Source organism: Geotrypetes seraphini, chromosome 5 (assembly GCF_902459505.1).
Source record: "Geotrypetes seraphini chromosome 5, aGeoSer1.1, whole genome shotgun sequence".
Taxonomy (NCBI): domain Eukaryota; kingdom Metazoa; phylum Chordata; class Amphibia; order Gymnophiona; family Dermophiidae; genus Geotrypetes; species Geotrypetes seraphini.
The window spans coordinates 215,069,523-215,088,600 of record NC_047088.1 but is presented as its reverse complement, the minus strand read 5'-3'; the positions used below and the strand labels follow the sequence as shown (position 1 = coordinate 215,088,600).

The 19,078-nt window shown below is 38.0% G+C and overlaps 1 protein-coding gene across 3 annotated transcripts in view; it reads right to left on the bottom strand.

Moving 5' to 3' along the window:
• Positions 1-500: 500 nt before the first annotated feature.
• The window catches only part of WDSUB1 (WD repeat, sterile alpha motif and U-box domain containing 1), a 45,608-nt gene continuing 27,030 nt past the window's right edge, over positions 501-19,078 (bottom strand). For all 3 annotated transcript variants that reach the window (XM_033946254.1, XM_033946256.1, XM_033946255.1), the window contains exons 6-11: positions 18,600-18,633; positions 17,444-17,484; positions 17,245-17,351; positions 15,775-15,954; positions 9,255-9,395; positions 501-2,236 (exon numbers count right to left, since the gene is read on the bottom strand). In XM_033946254.1, the coding sequence (XP_033802145.1) occupies positions 2,067-2,236; positions 9,255-9,395; positions 15,775-15,954; positions 17,245-17,351; positions 17,444-17,484; positions 18,600-18,633 (673 nt within the window). In that variant the 3' untranslated portion in view covers positions 501-2,066. The remainder of the gene's footprint in view (positions 2,237-9,254; positions 9,396-15,774; positions 15,955-17,244; positions 17,352-17,443; positions 17,485-18,599; positions 18,634-19,078) is intronic.

Here is a 19,078-nt window from a genome sequence, read left to right as displayed (position 1 = left end):
CTTTAAGATTCTAGTATTGAGGCTGCGCAAGTCTTCAGAAAAATTTTGACAGTTTATATAATGTTTTGTATTACTGTAATGCTCTCTTTTGTGGACTGCCTAAAAAGGTGTTGAAGGCATTGCAAATAGCACAAAATGCAATGGAGAAAGTAATTGGAGGTATTCCCGGTAATGAACATGTAACTCCTTTGTTGGCCAAGCTCCATTGGCTTCCAGTTTCTTGGAGAATTCAGTTCAAGATCCTGGTGTTAGTGTTTAAGGCCATACAGCATGCATTGCTGAAAGTAATCGCTAACTCAATAGTACCATACGTGCCCACATGTACACTACGGTCTGAGTCACAGCACTTGTTGGAAGTCCCTTCAGTGCGGTCTATTGCCAAATCCTCAATTCACTCTAGGGCTTTTAGTGAAGTAGGTCCACAAATGCGGAATATACAACCTGATAATATTAATCAGATTTCAGTGTTTCTATCTTTTTGTAAGTCTTTGAAGGCTTACTTTTTTCAGGAAGTTTTTGGAAATATACGAAGGGGAAATTGTGGTTTGAGTATTTAAAATTTTAGTTTTGTTTTAAATTTTGAACTATAGTCTTATTTTAGTGATTGTATTTTGTTTGGAGAATGAAGTATATTGTAATCCGCATAGATTTTTGTGATATGTGGGATATAAATGTTTTCAATAAATAAATAAGCAAATAAGGATATCGCTCATGATGTAAGGATTTGCTATCCTGCTTGTTCTCGGAGAAAAGACTGTACATATATATATTGGTACATTACTGTTATACAACTCAAAACCTTGAGAATAATATGAACATATGAATGGCCTTATATTGCAAAATAGTAGTGTTAAGATCTTAAAACAAAAATAGACTAAAAAGTTTTGCTGCGATTGTCATATGTATCATACTTGAAGACTCCTGCACTCAAATGTGGCATGCTCTATGAAAGTTCCTGCTACAAGGCTTTCCCAATTTTGTTCTGGGCAATTAGGATTTCAGGATTTTCACAGTACTATGAATGGGATACATTTGCATAAATTAGAAAACCAGGATATGAAAATTAACTTCATGTAGAGTCACATTGGCTTGCCTGAAAATCTGACTGAATATAGGATTTCCAGGCTAGGTTTGATAAGCCCTGCCCATTTATACTGCTACCATACTATAACATATCACTCAACAGATTTATCAGTTCTTTTCTATATATTATATATAATCTTTATTTTCTCAATATTTACATTTTATTAAATGTTTTTTATTTACTATATATGTTTATATATATAATAAATAAATGTTATACTATATATATATATTTTTTTTACTATAGTATATTACTTAACTTTATAAGTGTAGGAATCTACAGTCATTTGAAATACTACTGGCAATGTTGCTGATGTTTCTTCAGTCAAATTATATCTAATTTGAATATTCTACATATGCTAATAATAGTGTACCTAATCTGCAAACATCATGCCACAAAAACAAAATGAAGTTAAATAAGTAACAAAACTAATAATGCAAAAAAATTATTTTCTGTATACAAACCCCTATTACATTTTTTTTTCTTTGTCCTTATATGGAGTAAGTTTGCAACATCTTAAAAAGGTATTATTGATAGTCTATATCTTACCTAATAATAATCAATTTTCTACCTATTAGTACAGAATAGAGCTGTTGCAAGAAAACATTTTGGACCCAAACACTAAGGGCTCCTTTTACTAAGCTGCGATAGTGTTTTTAGCGCACGTAGGCTTTTAGCGTGCACTAAATCCGTGCTACGTGGCTAGAACTAACGCCAGCTCAATGCTGGTGTTAAGGTCTAGCGCGTGCGGCAATTCAGCGCACGCTAAAACCACTATCGTAAAAGGAGCCCTAAATTTATCAGATGTCTAAAGTTCATCAAAACTAAGTAAAATGACACCGTTTGAACAAAATTCTAAATTTACTACAGTGACATTGTTTGAACAAAATTCTAAATTGCTACATTTTTATCTCAAAATTGAGAGAAAAACAACTTCCTGAAACTTAAAATCGGTCATACATTCTGTGTCTTGGCTTTATAATTATGTTTTGTTGCATGTCTCTTGAATTTCAAGCCAACGATTAATAGCCATTTTTAACGTCCTGTTTGGGGTCAGCATAAGTGACTGGAGAGGAAGATTAGTCATGGGACTTGAGCGTTTCTTTTTGCTGATCCAGTTTTCTATTGCCATCCGTTCATAGGAATAACCATCTATACAAAAAAAAAAAAAAGTCCAAAAAGTCAAGTCAAATCTTAAAAAATATGGGATTATTTATGTTTTAGTTAAGATTTTTGAGTCGGGAAAGCAGTGATTGTTTATATTACTTAAAACACATTATTGCAGGTAAAACGAGATAAATCCAGTAAGAACCCAATTATTTAAACTAATTATGCAGCTACATGGACTGCAAGGTGTTCGCAGTGAAATATTCTGGGTCAGAGGAATACAGCAGAACTGCACCTAGACTTCAAAGTTATCCAATTTATATGTTAATGATGTTGCAGAGAACATTTCAGATTTTCTATCCACAGACCTATATATTTTGGTATATATTGCCAACAGCATTTAGTTGCCTTATATTCCCACTAGATTTAAGAGACTTATGCCTGAATATGCTTAGTTCTGTGTAGAATTACTCAAAAACCAAGGCTAACAACAGTTAGAACATATAGGCACATACATTCTTGGTAAGCTGAATCAAATAGAAATGAAGCTTTGTAAAAGTTTGAGGTTTTCCAATTGGTGAGGGTGTTAACATTATTTTCAATACATCATGAAAAAAATAAATGTTTTTGAGACCATAATGATCTAGACATAATTTTCCAGAAATGTTGGTTGACCAGAACAAGAGGGGAAGGAAGAAATTGGAAAACCAGACAATAAAAATGTGTATATGAGTAGCAAAGTGGTTTACGTTGAATAGTCTTAAGTGCTTGAACATTTCTGAAGCAACCCCATGTTCAAAAGCATGACCGTACATTTTTAGCATAAAATTTTAGCTGCCAAATTCCAGTTCATTCTTTAAGCTTTGCTAAATCCTTCTTCATGTCATCCACACCATCAGGAGTGTCTACTCTATTGCAGATTTTGTTATCACTTACAAAAAGGCAAATCTTACTGGATAGCCCTTGAGCAATATCATTACAAAAATGTTAAAAAGAACAGGCCTAAGAATCAAACCTTATAGCACACCAACAATACTATCCCTTTCCTCAGAGCAAATCATGGACTCATCTGTCCATAGAACATTATTCCAAAAGCCTTGGGGATCATCCAGATGTGTTTCTGCAAATGTGAGACTAGCTTTGATGTTTCTCTTGTATAGAAGTGGCTTCTACTTCTACTTGGACTCTCTTATTGTGGTGTTATGAACACTGACTCTAGCTGAGGCCTGCAGTTCTTTGAATATTTTTCTGGAAATTTTGTAACTTTTTGAATAAGTTGTCACTGCATCCTTGGAGTAATTTTGGCAGGCCACTTCTGAGAAGATTCACCCCTGTTCTAAGTCTTCTCCATTTGGAGATGTTTCTCACTGTGGTTCAATGGACTCGCAGAGCTTTAGACATGGTTTTGTAGCCTATCCAGTGTGATATATTTTAAACAACCTTTTCCAGGAAGCAGTGAAGACTAAGTAGCTGCTTTGCAGTTACATCAGCAGGTTTGTGACCTTAACTCAAGTTCCTTCACCCTCTACTGGCTCAGGGAAAACAAACAGCATTAACACATACACAAAAAGCTTGTTTATGCAGTTAGCCCCGTTAAGAATATCTAAGCACATGGCTCAACACTCCCTTGAGCTAGCCATGGAGTTAACTTTTACACTGGTGCCACCCCAATATGGTATCTTTCCTTCCACTCTCCCTTCCCTTTCTCTCTCTCAAGTCTATCCCTCTCCTGCTGGTGGACCAGGTGAGGCACTGATGATAAACAATGCACAACACTCATCCCTCTAGAAGTCTGAAGGTAGACCGAACTGGGATTCTGACACCCTGGGCCAGTGCCTCACCTTGCCAATAGGTTGAACTGGTGTATGAACACCATTAACATAGTAAATAAGGTGGTGAGGCTTAGTTGTTTGAGGAAGGGACCTACTAACTGTATAGTCCCTCTTTTAGGCAGGTTTTCCTCAACATTCACAGAAATTCTTGCTTCTCTGTTATTGCTCCAGCTTTGTGGTATGTTAGGACTTGAACAATCATCCATGAACTTCACGTTACCATTAAAAGCTTACGTCTTGATGATAGCCTTTGATTCCACACCTTCATGGAGTTTAAATTATTCTTAACCCCCTATTTTTATCTTCTTTTCACCAAGCTCTGAACCTAGACCCTCTCTACCCAAGAGTTATTAACTATGTTTTTCTGGCCAGAGCTCCCCACCACCACCATACCTAATACCTACCCATTAATGGTCATCCTTCCTTACTTTCTATTTCTTTTGTATTTATTGATTTTTTTGTTGTTGTTATTTGTTGATGTGTTTTAGTATGTATGTGTTTCATTGTTTTAATATTCCCACCCTCGCTTTTAAATTGTAAACCACTTAGAATTAACTTTCAAAGTTTGTTTCCCCAAGTAGTCATAGAGGGCACAAGAATACCAATAAAAATGTATCATATTTTAATGCAAATTATATGCACATGCATACAAGAGGTACATGTTAGTAAAAATGTATTAATTTGTACTGATTCATGTTATTTGGATTTATTTAGTTCATATAACAGTTTTACATAACATAACTTTATTCTTCTATACCACCACAATCAGATGATTTCTGGGCAGATTACACTGAAGAGAGCTGGACAATCGGCGAAGTACAAAATACAAATAGCAAGAGTACAACAATTTCCTAAGAGTAGTCAGAGTAGAATTATTGTTATTAATATAACTTCTAATTAGGAAATGAATGGCTGTTTTAGAAATGTTCATTTCTTTGATGCTCTCAAGCTCTGCCAGTGGCAGATCGGTGAAGTGTGCTGTGCCGGGAGTTGTATTAAGACCTGCACTAAAATATGACTGTTTGCTATTAGGCCACTTTAGCGACTTTTCTATCTCTTAAATTTGTTTTATTTTTAATTTTTTATGTTCTTTCATTATTTCTATTTCTTTGATTTTTGATCTTGGAAATGTATTACATGTTGTTATTACATATTTTTAGTTTATCAGATTGTGAGCCTTTGGGAGAGATTAGGTACTTGAGAAAAACTACCCTATTTCATTTTAGTTTGATACTTTGTAAACCCCAGTAAAATGCAGGAGCAGTATATCAAATCTTAAATAAACAAACAATGAGAGCATTATATGTATGAAAATATGGTATGTGTGTGTTCTGTGCAGGTTAGGGTTTTCCCCACTATGAAGGTTTACAGAGATGCCAAGTTACCCTGTTTCAGGAGGGAGACCTTCTGACCAATCATAGTTTCGGACTTACACACCAGTGAAGTGCAAGATTCATAGTTCCTGATTCTACCTATTGAAATCCAGGATGCATCATACCAGGATTGTCAGATCTGGCCTAAAATCACCCTCTTTGAACTGTTAACTTAGCAGTTCTGGGTCCGGAATAAGGTAGTGTAGAAAGCCTTGAGCCAATTCTGAAAAATCAAAACAAAACATGGAAGCTAAATTTAAACCCAACAATTCTGTTGTCAGGTGGTTTTAGCTTCCTGCCCCTTAGTGTATGCTGACATCGCAGTCAGTACATACCCAATCTATGGTTCAGATATGGATTAACCTCAATGCTTCATTACTGCCCAAATTGTTTCTTTGGCCTTCCTGCGTAACTGCTATTGTGCTTTAGATGTATATATATAGTAGACATATAAACCTTTTTTTAAAGCCATACTTACATTCTGGCCTGTGTCTCAAAGCACCTTACAAACACAGAACACAAAAAAGCATGGTCTTAATTTAACTTATAACTTTTATTCTTCATATAGTGCAGATTTGCTAAAAATGATATCCGTTTATCCACACTGGAGATCATGTATTTATGCTTCTGAAGTGTTATGATTATACAGCATGATAAAGGCTAGGTAAAGTCAGACTCCTTCCCCCCAAAATCTAATCTAATCTAATCTAAACCTTAAGTTTATATACCGCATCATCTCCATGAGAATGGAGCTCGACACGGTTTACAAGAACTTAAAATAGTGGGTAGAGAAGAAGAAAAAGGATTACATGAACTTATGTGTAGAAGGGGGGAGAGAAAGGGGGGAAGGATAGAGCTACAATTTGCTGAAAAGCCAGGTTTTCAGTTGTTTGCGGAATAACTGAAGGGAGCTCAGGTTCCGCAGCGGGGTGGTGAGGTCGTTCCAAAGACCTGTGATTTTGAAGAGAAGGGATTTTCCCAGTTTGCCTGAATAGTGGATGCCGCGTGGAGAGGGGAAGGCTAGTTTAAGCCTTTGGGCAGTTCTGGAGGAGTTGAAAGACAGTTGGATAAGAGGAGGCAGGATTCCGTGAATGATCTTGAAAGCCAGGCAGGAACATTTGAAATGGATTCTGGAGATTATTGGGAGCCAATGAAGTTTGGCAAGGAGTGGGGAGGCATGGTCAGACTTACGTTTTGAGAAGATCAGTTTGGCTACAGTATTCTGGATTAGCTGGAGTCTTAGAATACTTTTTTTTGATAGATTTAAGTAGATGACGTAACAAGTTTCAAGTTTTCAAATTTATTTAAAATTTGATAAAAACACTTATAAAAATTTCTAAGCGATTTACATTTAAAAAAAAAGTTAAGGCAAAAACACATAACCAGATTGATACATGATGATCACTTACTGGAGGATTAAGGAAGGAGGGTAGAACTACAATTGTGATAGGAAAATAACATAAATGGGTAAAAACATTAGGGAAGGTTTAGTAGCTGCCTAGGGAAGGCTAGTTTGTATCTGTGATTGTGCTAAACTGAGGATCTGTAGTTTATCTCTGAATTCAAGTCTCGAAGGCATCATTATAAAGAAAACTTTTAAGGGACCCAATCTAGAAACCTTTTATTAGAGCCAGGTGCTAAGTTTAGCACAGTCTCCTAGCACAAATAAAAACACAAATTTTTTTTTTTTTAAATCCTTTTGGTCTTCTATGCAGAAACCAAAGAATATGCAAATAAGCTGCACATACAAAAGAAATATGCACACTTACAAAAAATTACTGAAGAGCTTATTTCCAAAACCACTTCAGTCCATTGCAATTAATATGGGAAATAAGCCCTTCAACTGTATTGGTGCTCTGAGCTGGAATCTGTGCAGCGGCGATTAAGACATGGTTACTTCTTGGCTGATTAGTGTCACATTCCTCTTGACTGGACCATCCATCTGTCTGTCTACTGGCCTATTTCCTCGTGTTTAATTGCTTCTTGTCTAACCTTTGTATTTTAGATTGTTGGTATGAATGGTTAATTTCCTACTGATTTTGTAGTTCCTTTCCTTATGGATTTGTTGTAGCATGTCCTACTCTGCCAGCTAAAAGCGGTATAGTTAAATCTGCAATAAATAAGTTTTCATGTACGTGTTATGCTGCTCTTTTGCAAGCAAAGCAAAGGGTGGAAATGTCCTATATAGACTGGTGCACTCAATCTATTTCATAAATATCCTTTAATCCAGTGTTTTTCAACCTTTTTACACCTATGGACCGGCAGAAATAAAATAATTATTCTGTGGACCGGCAATTGAAGAACACTGGGCTAAGTCGTGGGCTAGACCCCGCCCCATAATAGTACTAATTGCACCTTGCACGTCTCGTGCCTCATCTGGAAGCCTTCCCTCTGACGTTGAAACGTCAGAGAGAAGGCTTCCGGTTCAGGCGCAGGATGCCCATAGGAGCCACGGCCCGTGGCTTTGTGCACTGAATCAGTTAGGAAGAGGGAGCTGGCTCGAAGATAACGCCGCATCGATCGCACCATGGACCGGCTGAAGAACACTGTTTTGGGCCTGATGCACGTGCTGGCCCTATGGACCGGCAGGAAATTTCTGTGGACCGGCACTGGTCCATGGACCGGTGGTTGAAGAACACTGCTTTAACCCTTTCAGGACCATAAGGATCGTAGGCCAATTTTTGTGGTTTTGACGACATTTTTATGGTAAAAAGGGCTTGCAGATGCCAAAAAATTGATTTTTTTTGTGAAATATCATTATTTTTTTTTTAAAAAATCACACTTCTGGCTTATGGACAGTGTGGCAAGTGAATCTTCTCGTCAATCTGGCAACGACGCTAATGAATGAATGTCGGAACCAGTTTGTTTACATAAAGGCAGTATTATATGGAATCCGTACATATCAAATTTAGAACTGTAGACTATCCCAATCAAAATTTATAGGATTTTAAAGTTATGGGACAAATATGTCCCTTGGTCCTGAAAGGGCTACTCCATCCAAAATCTCAATGTTTCAGCCGAAATGGCTTGCTTCAGGAGTTCAAATCTTTTGACAGCAAATGACAGGAGCCAAAATGACAGAATGCCCAGAAAACCTTTTGGCTCCTGTCATTTGCTGTCAGAAGATTCAAACTCCTGAAGCAGGACATTTCGGCCGAAACATGTACATGTCGAGTCATTGAGTTTTGAGATGGATTAAAGAATATTTATGAAATAGATTTGAGTCCACCAATCTATATAGGACATTTCCACTCCTTCCTTTGCGTGTTTGAGTTTGTGGATTTGGTTCTCCTGTTTTATGCTTCTAAGCTGCTATTTTGCACATAAACATCAATATCATTCTGCACAGAAATATTGTTATGTCAGAAGTCCAGCACTTTACTGTTTATTCTAACATTTCTCCCTCTGCTCATCGCCTGCTATTTTATTTTGTTGAAGGCAAAGATAAGAAACCTATATGAAATGCTCATCAGCAAGGGCACTGTCCAGTCTTCTACACACTTTTTTTTGCATCTGGGTTTAACTTTAACAATCTTACCTTCGTTACCATGAGATTTCAATGAGCAGTGTGCTTGCTGATGTCAGTAGTCATGTGCAAATCTCATTTTAACAGAGGGCAACCCCCATTGCTCACAAAATTGTCAACAGCAATCATGCTACGTTGTGGGCAGTGTACCACACTTTGTTACATTAACCTCAATATGCTTAAATTATTATCATAAAAGTATGCTGGCACTCTGCTGCATATGGGAAAGGGGATATTTAGCAAAAACACTAATCAGAAGTCTCAGGAAAAAAATTTAACCAACATAATTTATTTTGAAAGTATTAATCAGCTACAAATATTGAATACCATACCTGATGCAATAACAGGATCCCTCATAAGTTCCCTCGTTATTGGGCAGAGGAATTCATCTGGTATACTAAAAGAAGTCAATTCCAATCTGATTTTCAGCTCCTCAGTTTTTCTTAAGACTTTATTGCGCAGCCCTAAAGACTCTTAAAAACACAAATGGAAAAATGGTCCTTTACACTCTAATCATATACTTTCCTTCTTGCTACATTACTTTTGAATGTAAATCCAAGTTTAAATGTCAAAAAGAATGAGATGTAAACAGCTTCAATTCTTACAAATTCACTCAGAATAAAAGATTTGTTTCCCCCACCCTTTCAAACAAATAGTGTGTGGCATAGTGGTTAGAGCTACAGCCTCAGCACCCTGAGGGGGTTTAAATCCCATACTGCTCCTTGTGACCCTGGGCAAGTCAATTAATCCAACTAGTCCTCCGTATATAAAGTCTGACAAATTTCCCTTAAATATTGATGTGTATAAGAGAGTTCTTTAATGAAAAGAAAAACAAAAACTGTGGATACAGATGTTCTGGAGATAATTTACTGAACACTGACATATAAAACCATGAAAATTCAATTTAAAAAGTACAATGATAAAAAACACAGTGATAAAAATCCAACCGGACCCTACACGGTCCGTGTTTCAGCGAACACGCCTTCCTCAAGGGTCCAATGGTTTGCAAACTCACATATAAAAAATTGGACTGAAAACAGTCTATTGTCTTTAAACCTGTGAGCAAAGAACTTAGCATTTTTTTCCTACTTCAGCTTGTCTGCGGTGTTCTTTGCTCACAGGTTTAAAGACAATAAATAGACTGTTTTCTGTCCAATTTTATCACTGTATTTTTTATCATTGTACTTTTTTAATTGAATTTTCATGGTTTTATATGTCAGTGTTCAGTAAATTATCTCCAGAACATCTGTATCCACAGTTTTTGTTTTTGTTTTCATTGGTGGATTGTTTTCACTGTGGATCATTGGGTCTCCCCATTTTTCTTTGTTAAGAGAGTTCTTTAACACAAAACCCTCTGTTCTATTGTATAATATTATACCATATGTATATACTATGGAGTTTTTTTTGTTTTTACAGGGCTAAAAGACCTCAAGTGTCCACAGCTGTCTGGATTTGGAGAAAATCCTACCCAGACAACCTATCGTGAACTATCACTGGTCTTAGCTGCCCTATTTTTAACACTCTTTTTTTTGTATTTTAATTTTTATCTTTAATCACTATATTATTTTGACTAATATCTAAAGTGATAAAAAATCTGTGAGTCGCAAGACTACGAAGAATGAAAATTAAAATATGAAAGACCCAGCTATGACTTGAGAATATCGGCTGAGCTATTTTTACAGCTTTCCAACATAGCCAGCACTATAATCATAACCGTACCATAAGTTTCAAGTTTTATTTGAGTTTGATGAACCGCTTATTTAGTTTTACTAAGTGAGGTACAAAATTGATAAAAATATAAAACATATATTTAGACATAAAATTTAAAATAATGGGTTAGACAAATAAACTTACAGACCAACTAATACAAAAGGTAAGAAAGAGGGAACAGAACCACAATTCAGTATTTTTAAAGTACAGAGGAGAACCATATATGGAAAAAACAATAGGAAAGGAAAAATGCAATCAAAGAAAGAAACAAATATAAAGATTAAACATAATTTAAAGGTTAAAAGCGTCTTTAAAAAGAAAACTTTTTAAAGTACTTTTAAAACAACTCAAATCGTTTTCACTCAAATGCTGTGGCATGGCGTTCCAAACCTGCGGTGCCATCACTGAAATCATATCGTGTCTCAATAAGCATAAGTATCATAAGCTTTATACAATCAGTAAGCTTTGATAAAGAGTACTATTTTGAGTGGCAGCTAATAGATTTTTATCACTTTAGATACTAGTCAAAATAATATAGTGATTAAAGATAAAAATTAAAATACACATTTTTTGCATCTGTATTTACTGAAGAGGATATAAACAACAGGCAGGCAGGAAACGAAGATGGGAAACTGACTGGGTTGACGGTAAGTCTAGAAGAGGTATGCAGATAGATTGATAGACTTAAAAGCGATAAATTCCCTGGACCAGATGGCATTCATCTGAGGGTAATCAAGGAACTGAAAGGGGTTATAGTTGAGCTGCTTCAACTAATAACCAATCGGAAAGGATTCTGGAAGACTGGAAAGTGGCAAATGTTATGCCGATCTTCAAGAAAGGTTCGAGGGGAGATCCGAGAAACTACAGACCAGTGAGTCTGACCTCTGTACCAGGAAAGATGGTGGAGGCGCTGATAAAGGACCGCATCATTGACCACCTTGATGAACACAATCTGATGAGGACCAGCCAGCACAGCTTCAGCAAAGGAAGATCTTGCTTGACGAACTTGCTGCACTTCTTCACGAGAGTAAACAGGCAGATAGACAAAGGTGACCCATTCGACATTGTATATCTGGATTTTCAGAAGGCGTTCGACAAGGTCCCACATGAATGACTACTTTGAAAAATTGCGAGCCATGGAATCGAGGGTGAAATACTCACGTGGATTAAAAACTGGTTGGCAGATAGGAAACAGAGAGTGGGTGTAAATGGGCAATACTCGGATTGGAAAAGCATCACGAGTGGAGTGTCGCAGGGTTCGGTGCTTTGACCTGTGCTCTTCAACATATTTATAAACAACCTAGAAATTGGTACAACGAGCAAGGTGATTAAATTTGCAGACAATACAAAGTTATTCAGAGTAGTGAAGACGCAGAAGGATTGCGAAGACCTGCAACGTGACATAAACACACTAGAGAAATGTGCCACGACATGGCAAATGAGGTTTAACGAGGATAAGTGTAAGGTGATGCATGTCGGTAACAAAAATCTTATACACGGATATAGGATGTCTAGTGTGGTAATTGGAGAGACCCCCGCAGGAAAGAGATGGGAGTACTGGTTGACAAGTTGATGAAGCCGTCTGCACAATGTGTGGTGGCGGCGAAAAGGGCAAACAGAATGCTAGGAATGATTAAGAAGGGGGATCACGAACAGATCGGAGGTTATCATGCCGCTGTACCGGACCATGGTACACCCCAACTGTAATACTGCGTCAGACACGGTACTACTCAAAAGGGTCCAGAGAAGAGCGGCTAAAATGGTTAATGGGATAGAGGAGTTGTCGTATAGTGAGAGATTAGAGAAGCTGGGCCTCTTCTCCCTTGAAAAGAGGAAACTGATAGGGGACATGATCGAAACGTTCAAGATAATGAAGGGAATAGACTTAGTAGATAAAGACGTGCAGCCCTGCTTTAAACCCGCAGGCTTGCACTGCAAGGAAGGCGACAGAGAGTAGGAGCTCGGGGCAGAGAGCAGGGCTGCAAGATTGGGGCAAGCAGGCAGGAGACATGGGCAGGCAGAGCAGAGCTGGAGAGGTGAAAAGACATTTTTGACTGGTCCCCAGCAATTGCTTTTCAGGATGAGCGGAAAGCCCCGTGAAATCGCAAAATTTGTTTAGTGAATCGCATCCCTGCCTTCTTTGCATGTAGTTCCTCTCATTTGCATGCAAAGATTGTAATCGAATCGCTACACAGGTTAGTGAATAGTGCAGGAGGGAAATCTGGTCGCAAAGTGCTTGCAAACCGATCGATACATGATCGGTTTGCTTAGTGAATTTAGCCCTTTAGTACCTGAATATACTAAATATAACCACGTAGATCAGGGGTAGGGAACTCTGGTCCTCGAGAGCCGTATTCCAGTCGGGTTTTCAGGATTTCCCCAATGAATATGCTTGAGATCTATTTGCATGCACTGCTTTCAATGCATATTCATTGGGGAAATCCTGAAAACCCAACTGGAATATGGCTCTCGAGGACCGGAGTTCCCTACCCCTGACTTAGATTATAAATGGTATACAAATACTAAAAATCAAAAATCAATCAAGATGACAAGAAATCACATCATATTCAAAAAATGAAATAAAAAAATACAAATATTTCCCAATATGATTATGATAGTCCACAACTTAGGGGAGATAACAAAGACTAACAGGAAAACATAATAGGCAATGTCTAAAGCAGGGGTGTCAAAGTCCCTCCCTTGAGGGCCGCAGCAATCTAGTCGAGTTTTCAGTATGCATGAGATCTATTAACATACAATGAAAGCAGTGCATGCAAATAGATCTCATGCATATTCACTGGGGAAATCCTGAAAACCCGACTTGATTGCAGCCCTCGAGGAGGGACTTTGACACCCCTGGTCTAAAGGATAACTAAGTATACATGAAGGAGATACAATCCGCCAGCCAAGTAGAGATAGTTTTCTTGGTAACTAGAACTCCAAGTCTGTTAGTGTCAAAAGCCACATTGAGCTAGAAGGATCCTCTGAGATTTAATCCTGTTCAAGTAGTATGCTCCTCATTTGGTATAATATTTGGTATTGTCATTCCTTCCTGGTACATTATTTGTAGTGCAGTAATATTTTCATAGGTTACTGAAGCCAAAAGGTAGGCAGAGTCAAATCCTAGATTTAATGAAATCCTATAAAACTGTAGACCAAAGATACAAATCCTCCCACACCAACAAAATACAAAATAAAGGTGGCTCTGACCAATGTTTAATGCAGAGCCAATTCAGGATAAGAAAAGCATGAGAATCTGAAGACTTGACTCTACTATCTTACCACTGAAAGTGATCATTTTTAGTACAACAATGACATCATGTGGCCACTGTATTGAACTTCAAGCCTGAATAACTCTTTTGCTTTTGGAGTTAGCAATAAATACAATTAAAGATGAAAGAAAATTCATACACCATACTAAAATGATTTTGTTAGAAACAGATATGTAAGCATAGGAATGTGCAATTTTCAATAGTACAAACATCTGCTTTGTGAATACACTGAACACAAGCAAACAAATGGAATTCTAAAGGAACAGATTAGCCCTCCTGTTGCATGACCAATATACAGCTCTCCCATCATATTCGCATGGGTTAAGGGCACAGCGCATAAATTTTAAAAAATTACAAATCACTTTAGGGCCCCTACCCCCTCCTGGACCCCTTCACAGCTTACCTTTAAAGCCCTGGTGGTCTACAGGTGAAGCGAACAGGAGCGATCGTCCTAGGGCTCCTGCCCCATGTAGATCCATTATCAAAAACGGCTGCCTTAAGTTCCACGGGAACTCACAAAACCAATGGGACTTGAGGCAGCCATTTTTGATAGCAGATCTGCACGGGGCAAGAGCGTAGGCAGATCGCTTCTGCCCCCACTTCACTATTACACCACCAGGGCTTTAAAAGTAAGCTGTGGAGGCAGGAGGGCGGCTGCTTCTTTTGAGACTCGCAAATGCAAATCCCAAAACTGCAAATATGGAGAGAGCGCTGTATCTGTGTTTTACTGTTTATGTGATTACAGTACTAAAGCAAACTGCATTTCTCATAACTATTACAGTAAGAAATACATAGTGGAATAGCTTGGTGAGAACCAGAGAAGCCAGGATTCAATGCTCGGGACCCGAGTCCTTTGCCACCCTCCCCCTTCCCTTCCCTTCCAGCGGTCCCGACTACGAACCTGGCAATTCCAGCAGCGTGTGCAGCAGTCTTCACATGCTGCTTCGGGCTCTTCTACTGCCCTGATTTGCTCTGCTGCGTCTCTGATGATGTCATCAGGGACGTGCCAGAGTAAATCAGGGCAGTAGAAGGGCCCAAAGCAGCATGTGAAGACTGCTGCAAACGCTGCTGGAATCGCCAGGTTCGTAGTCAGGACCGCGGGAAGGGAAGGGGAGGGGGGGCGGTAAGGGACTAAGGGAACCGGACAGACCGTGGGAAGGGAAAGGGGGGTAGAGAAAACGCTACTGCTGCTGCACAGGGAAGTGGTGTGGGGGGAGGGAAATGGAGGGGGAGGGAATGCTGCTTTGGCTGCTGCACAGGTAAGTGGTGGGAGAGAAATGCTGCTGCATAGGAGGCAGGGAGAGAGACAGATAGATAGAAAGACAGACAGACAGACAGCGGGAGGATGGGAGACAGAAAGAAAAGAAGAAAGACACAGGGGCAGGGAGATACACAGAAAGACAGACAGACAAAGGGTGCCAGGGACAGAGAGAGACAGAAATAAAGACAGACAGACATATATTCTAGCACCCGTTAATGTAACAGTCTAAAATACTAGTTCATTATATTTTCACAAAACAACTGTGACAAAGGAAATAACAAAATTTCTCATCACTAAGAAATATAGGAATAAATATTGGCTTTGTATTATCAGTTTACCACATAGTGGTAAAGCCTTTCTGCCTTGCTTTCTTAAGAGATAAATAGCATATTCTGTCATGGAATTGCCAAAGTAAGGTAAGTGAAAGGATGATTAGGCTGTTTCTCAAATCATCACTAGCCCACTCAGTTATTTCAGGTCCTGACTACAGATCCATAAAATATTTAACCTTATAACCTCCTAAAATTTTTAAGATGGAAAGAAATCTTTACGGCTAGGCACTAGAATTTAGAATGAAATACCGTTCTGGAATTTTTTTTGCATGCTTACCAATTTTTAGGTCATTTGTCAGACTCTCTTTTGTAAGATTCAGCAGTTCTTTGCCATCTATGTTATTCACCTTGAAAATATGAACAAGGTCAGTCAAGCCCTCTGTGGAAAGCCAAGCTGAAACTTCATCCTCTGACCAGTCCTCTATATGAGACTCAGACCTGTTTACCACTCTGTGATCTTAAACACAAGGATTAAAAAATGCATTAAGTTTCAAATAGCCAAGACTATCCACAGTTATTTACAAAAAAATATAATTTATACTTTAATATAAGAATCTCATTTAAGAATATAACTGCTGTACCAGGGAGCATAAGTTGTGACTAAGAACATAGCACTAATACTGATTTCTTGCAAATGCCACCTATTCTTGACTCCACTCTCAGCCTTGCCTGCTTCCTCTCTGGCCACATTCAAATTCAAACTAAAAACTCACATTTGAGGTTGCTTTTACATCTTGACCACTTCTTTATAAGCGATTCTTAACCTTTTTTGAGTCGCAGACCTCTTTAAGAGTCTGATGAAAGCTATGGACCCCCCTTTCCCCAGAAATAGTCACTTAAACACAACTTTGCATGCAAAGAATATAATGTACTTTATTTATCGAGAATTCATTGTCTCATAAATATATGGCATACACAAAGTATTATTAAACTTTAAAAGTAAGCAATCTTAAAAAAACACTCATTTTTTATGCAAAAAGTAGTGGCCACTCATAATTATGAAATATGAGTGTCATTTCATAAATAATGCACACTGTTTCTTGAAATTTACATGTTTTATTTTTTTTTCCAAATATTTCTTTACAATCCTTCAATATAGTCTCACTGCTTCCCCAACGTCCAGGAAGCTTCATTATTCCATCCCAAGACACCATTTTTGTTCAGTTGCCAAATGGGTCGGGTACCGGCGAAAAAAAGCTCTTCCAGCGATGCAAAATGATGTCCATGCATAGGTTGTTTCAACTTTGGAAAAAGGTCGAAATCTGGTGGATTCATGTCTGGATTGTAGGGAGCATGAGGTAACACCTCCCAGCCATATTTGCATAGTTTTTCAGTGACGATGTTCCCTGTGTGCAGGCGAGCGTTGTCGTGAAGAATGCCTCACGCACGTTCCCACGCTTCTTAGCTCGTCTTCTGAAGCGGCCAAAACTTTGGAAGGTGGCGATTTCAGCCTAGCACACCGGTACCTCTTCTGCAATTGGAAGCGGAAGACACGGTCCATTGCTCACCCTATCACCACTAGCAACGTCAGGACAGTGACCTACAGTTCTGCCGCTCGGCACTTGTACCTGTCTGCCAGCGAGCCAGCTTAAGTGACATTTTGTAATCGTCTGGCAGGCCAAATTGGGCATGTTTGTATTAGGAGGAGGAGGAGGAAGAGGAGGATGACAACACGACAACACCAGGCTGCACCAAACATTCTATATTTATATCCTGAACACACTCTGAAGTTTTATGAAGCACCTACCTTTAACACATATGCTGTGGTCAAGCTGCCAGATGTTTACAGTTTTATCCATTGATCCACTAGCAAGCAGTGGAAGATTTGGTGGTAAGGCACAAGTTGTAACATATCTACAACAAAACAATAGCCACAAATTAAATTCATGCTGCATATTTTGTACAAAGATTTTATAGAAATACAATATGAACTTCTGTGTACATACCTGGTATGCTGAGATAAAATGTGAAGTATATTCCCAGTAATCTGGAATGGGAAAAAAAACCCCAAAACCTATATTTTAGGGCTTTAAAGAATTCATTTTTATTAAGTACTTACAAAACTTTCCAGCAAAATATATTTGCTAACATGCGCCAAAAAAAAAAAATCATGTAATATATTTTACAATTACTACTTGGCAAAACCTAAACATTTTTATTTAAAAGAAAAAAAGATTGTATATATCACAAAGACTGAAAAAAAATTAAAGGGCCCCTTTAGCCCTGATATCGATTCTCCAGCAGCAAATGCACTGAAACCCATAGGAACTGAATGGGCTTTGGTACATTTGCTGCAGAGGAATCACTATTGCAGCTTTGTAAAAGGGGCCCTATATGTGGTTTACAACATAAAATAAAATATAAAATTTATAATCATCCCCCACACACACACCTTGCGACACAAAATTCATTATAAGCACTAGACACATGGTAAAACTCCAGAAGAACCCAAAACAAATTGCTGTAATCCTCTCACTACCCTAATACCTTACAAATTATCTAAACTGAAAAAAGCAGAGTTTATTAAAAATTTGATATACTGCCTGTCATACTTCTAGGCAGTTTAACATTTTAAAATAATTTATACAAGAAAATCATTAAAAAATAAAGAAAAAGGGTGACAAACATGAGACTAACAGGATTAACTGGAACAAATAGGTTGGAGGATGGAAATCCATCTTAAAATAGTAAAGTAATTCAAGAAAGGGAAAATACAATGGAAAGGATGGTCTCATCTATTTTATAAATAAAACTTATTGTAAACAGTTTAGCCAATATTTGATAGATGGTATATCAAAACTTAATAAACTTGGAAACACAGGAAAGATCGCTCCTGTCCCAGCTCACCGCTGGATCACCAGGGCTTAAGAGGCCCATGGGAGGCCTGCAATAGGTCCAGGTGGAAGGCGGGGGAACGTGCAGACTTGAGAACCCAAATATAAACCGACCCCATTTTGGGCCATGTTTTTACTTTATCTGCTCGAACTAAGAATATGGCAAATGATCATTAATGTCTAGTGATCATCTGTCATGCCATATGTAGCATTTATATGTAACATCTTCAAACATTAAAACAATATATTTAGAATGAAATCTATTTACCGTTTCATAGATGATCACAGATTTGTCTACAGACCTTCAAGAGAGAAAGACAATAATTACAATATGGAAAAATTTACAATAAGACATGTCAACCTTATCACTTTTGGCAAATTAAAAAATTTAAGTTTAAGTAATGCTCCTCATGTTGAAAATTCTAAAGCTAGATAATTAGGCATCACCCTCTTAAAAACAGAGGCCGATCAAAACTGATGAATTTTGGTGGCAGTTTCGGTTTCAACCCAAGCTGAAAAACTAAAATTTCAAATTTGGTTGTATAACAATAAATTAGTGAGGCCAAATAGAGACTGGTAGAGCTTGCAGTCTGCAGCACTCCACAGGGGCTGATACAATAAACAAATGTTCCAATTGTAGGCAGTTATAGGTGTCCTACCACTGTTTAGCAGCCAATCTGGATGCACGTTTAAAAGAAACAACAAAAAACCAAGGCAGGATGCCTACACTGCAGGCATTTGTCGTGA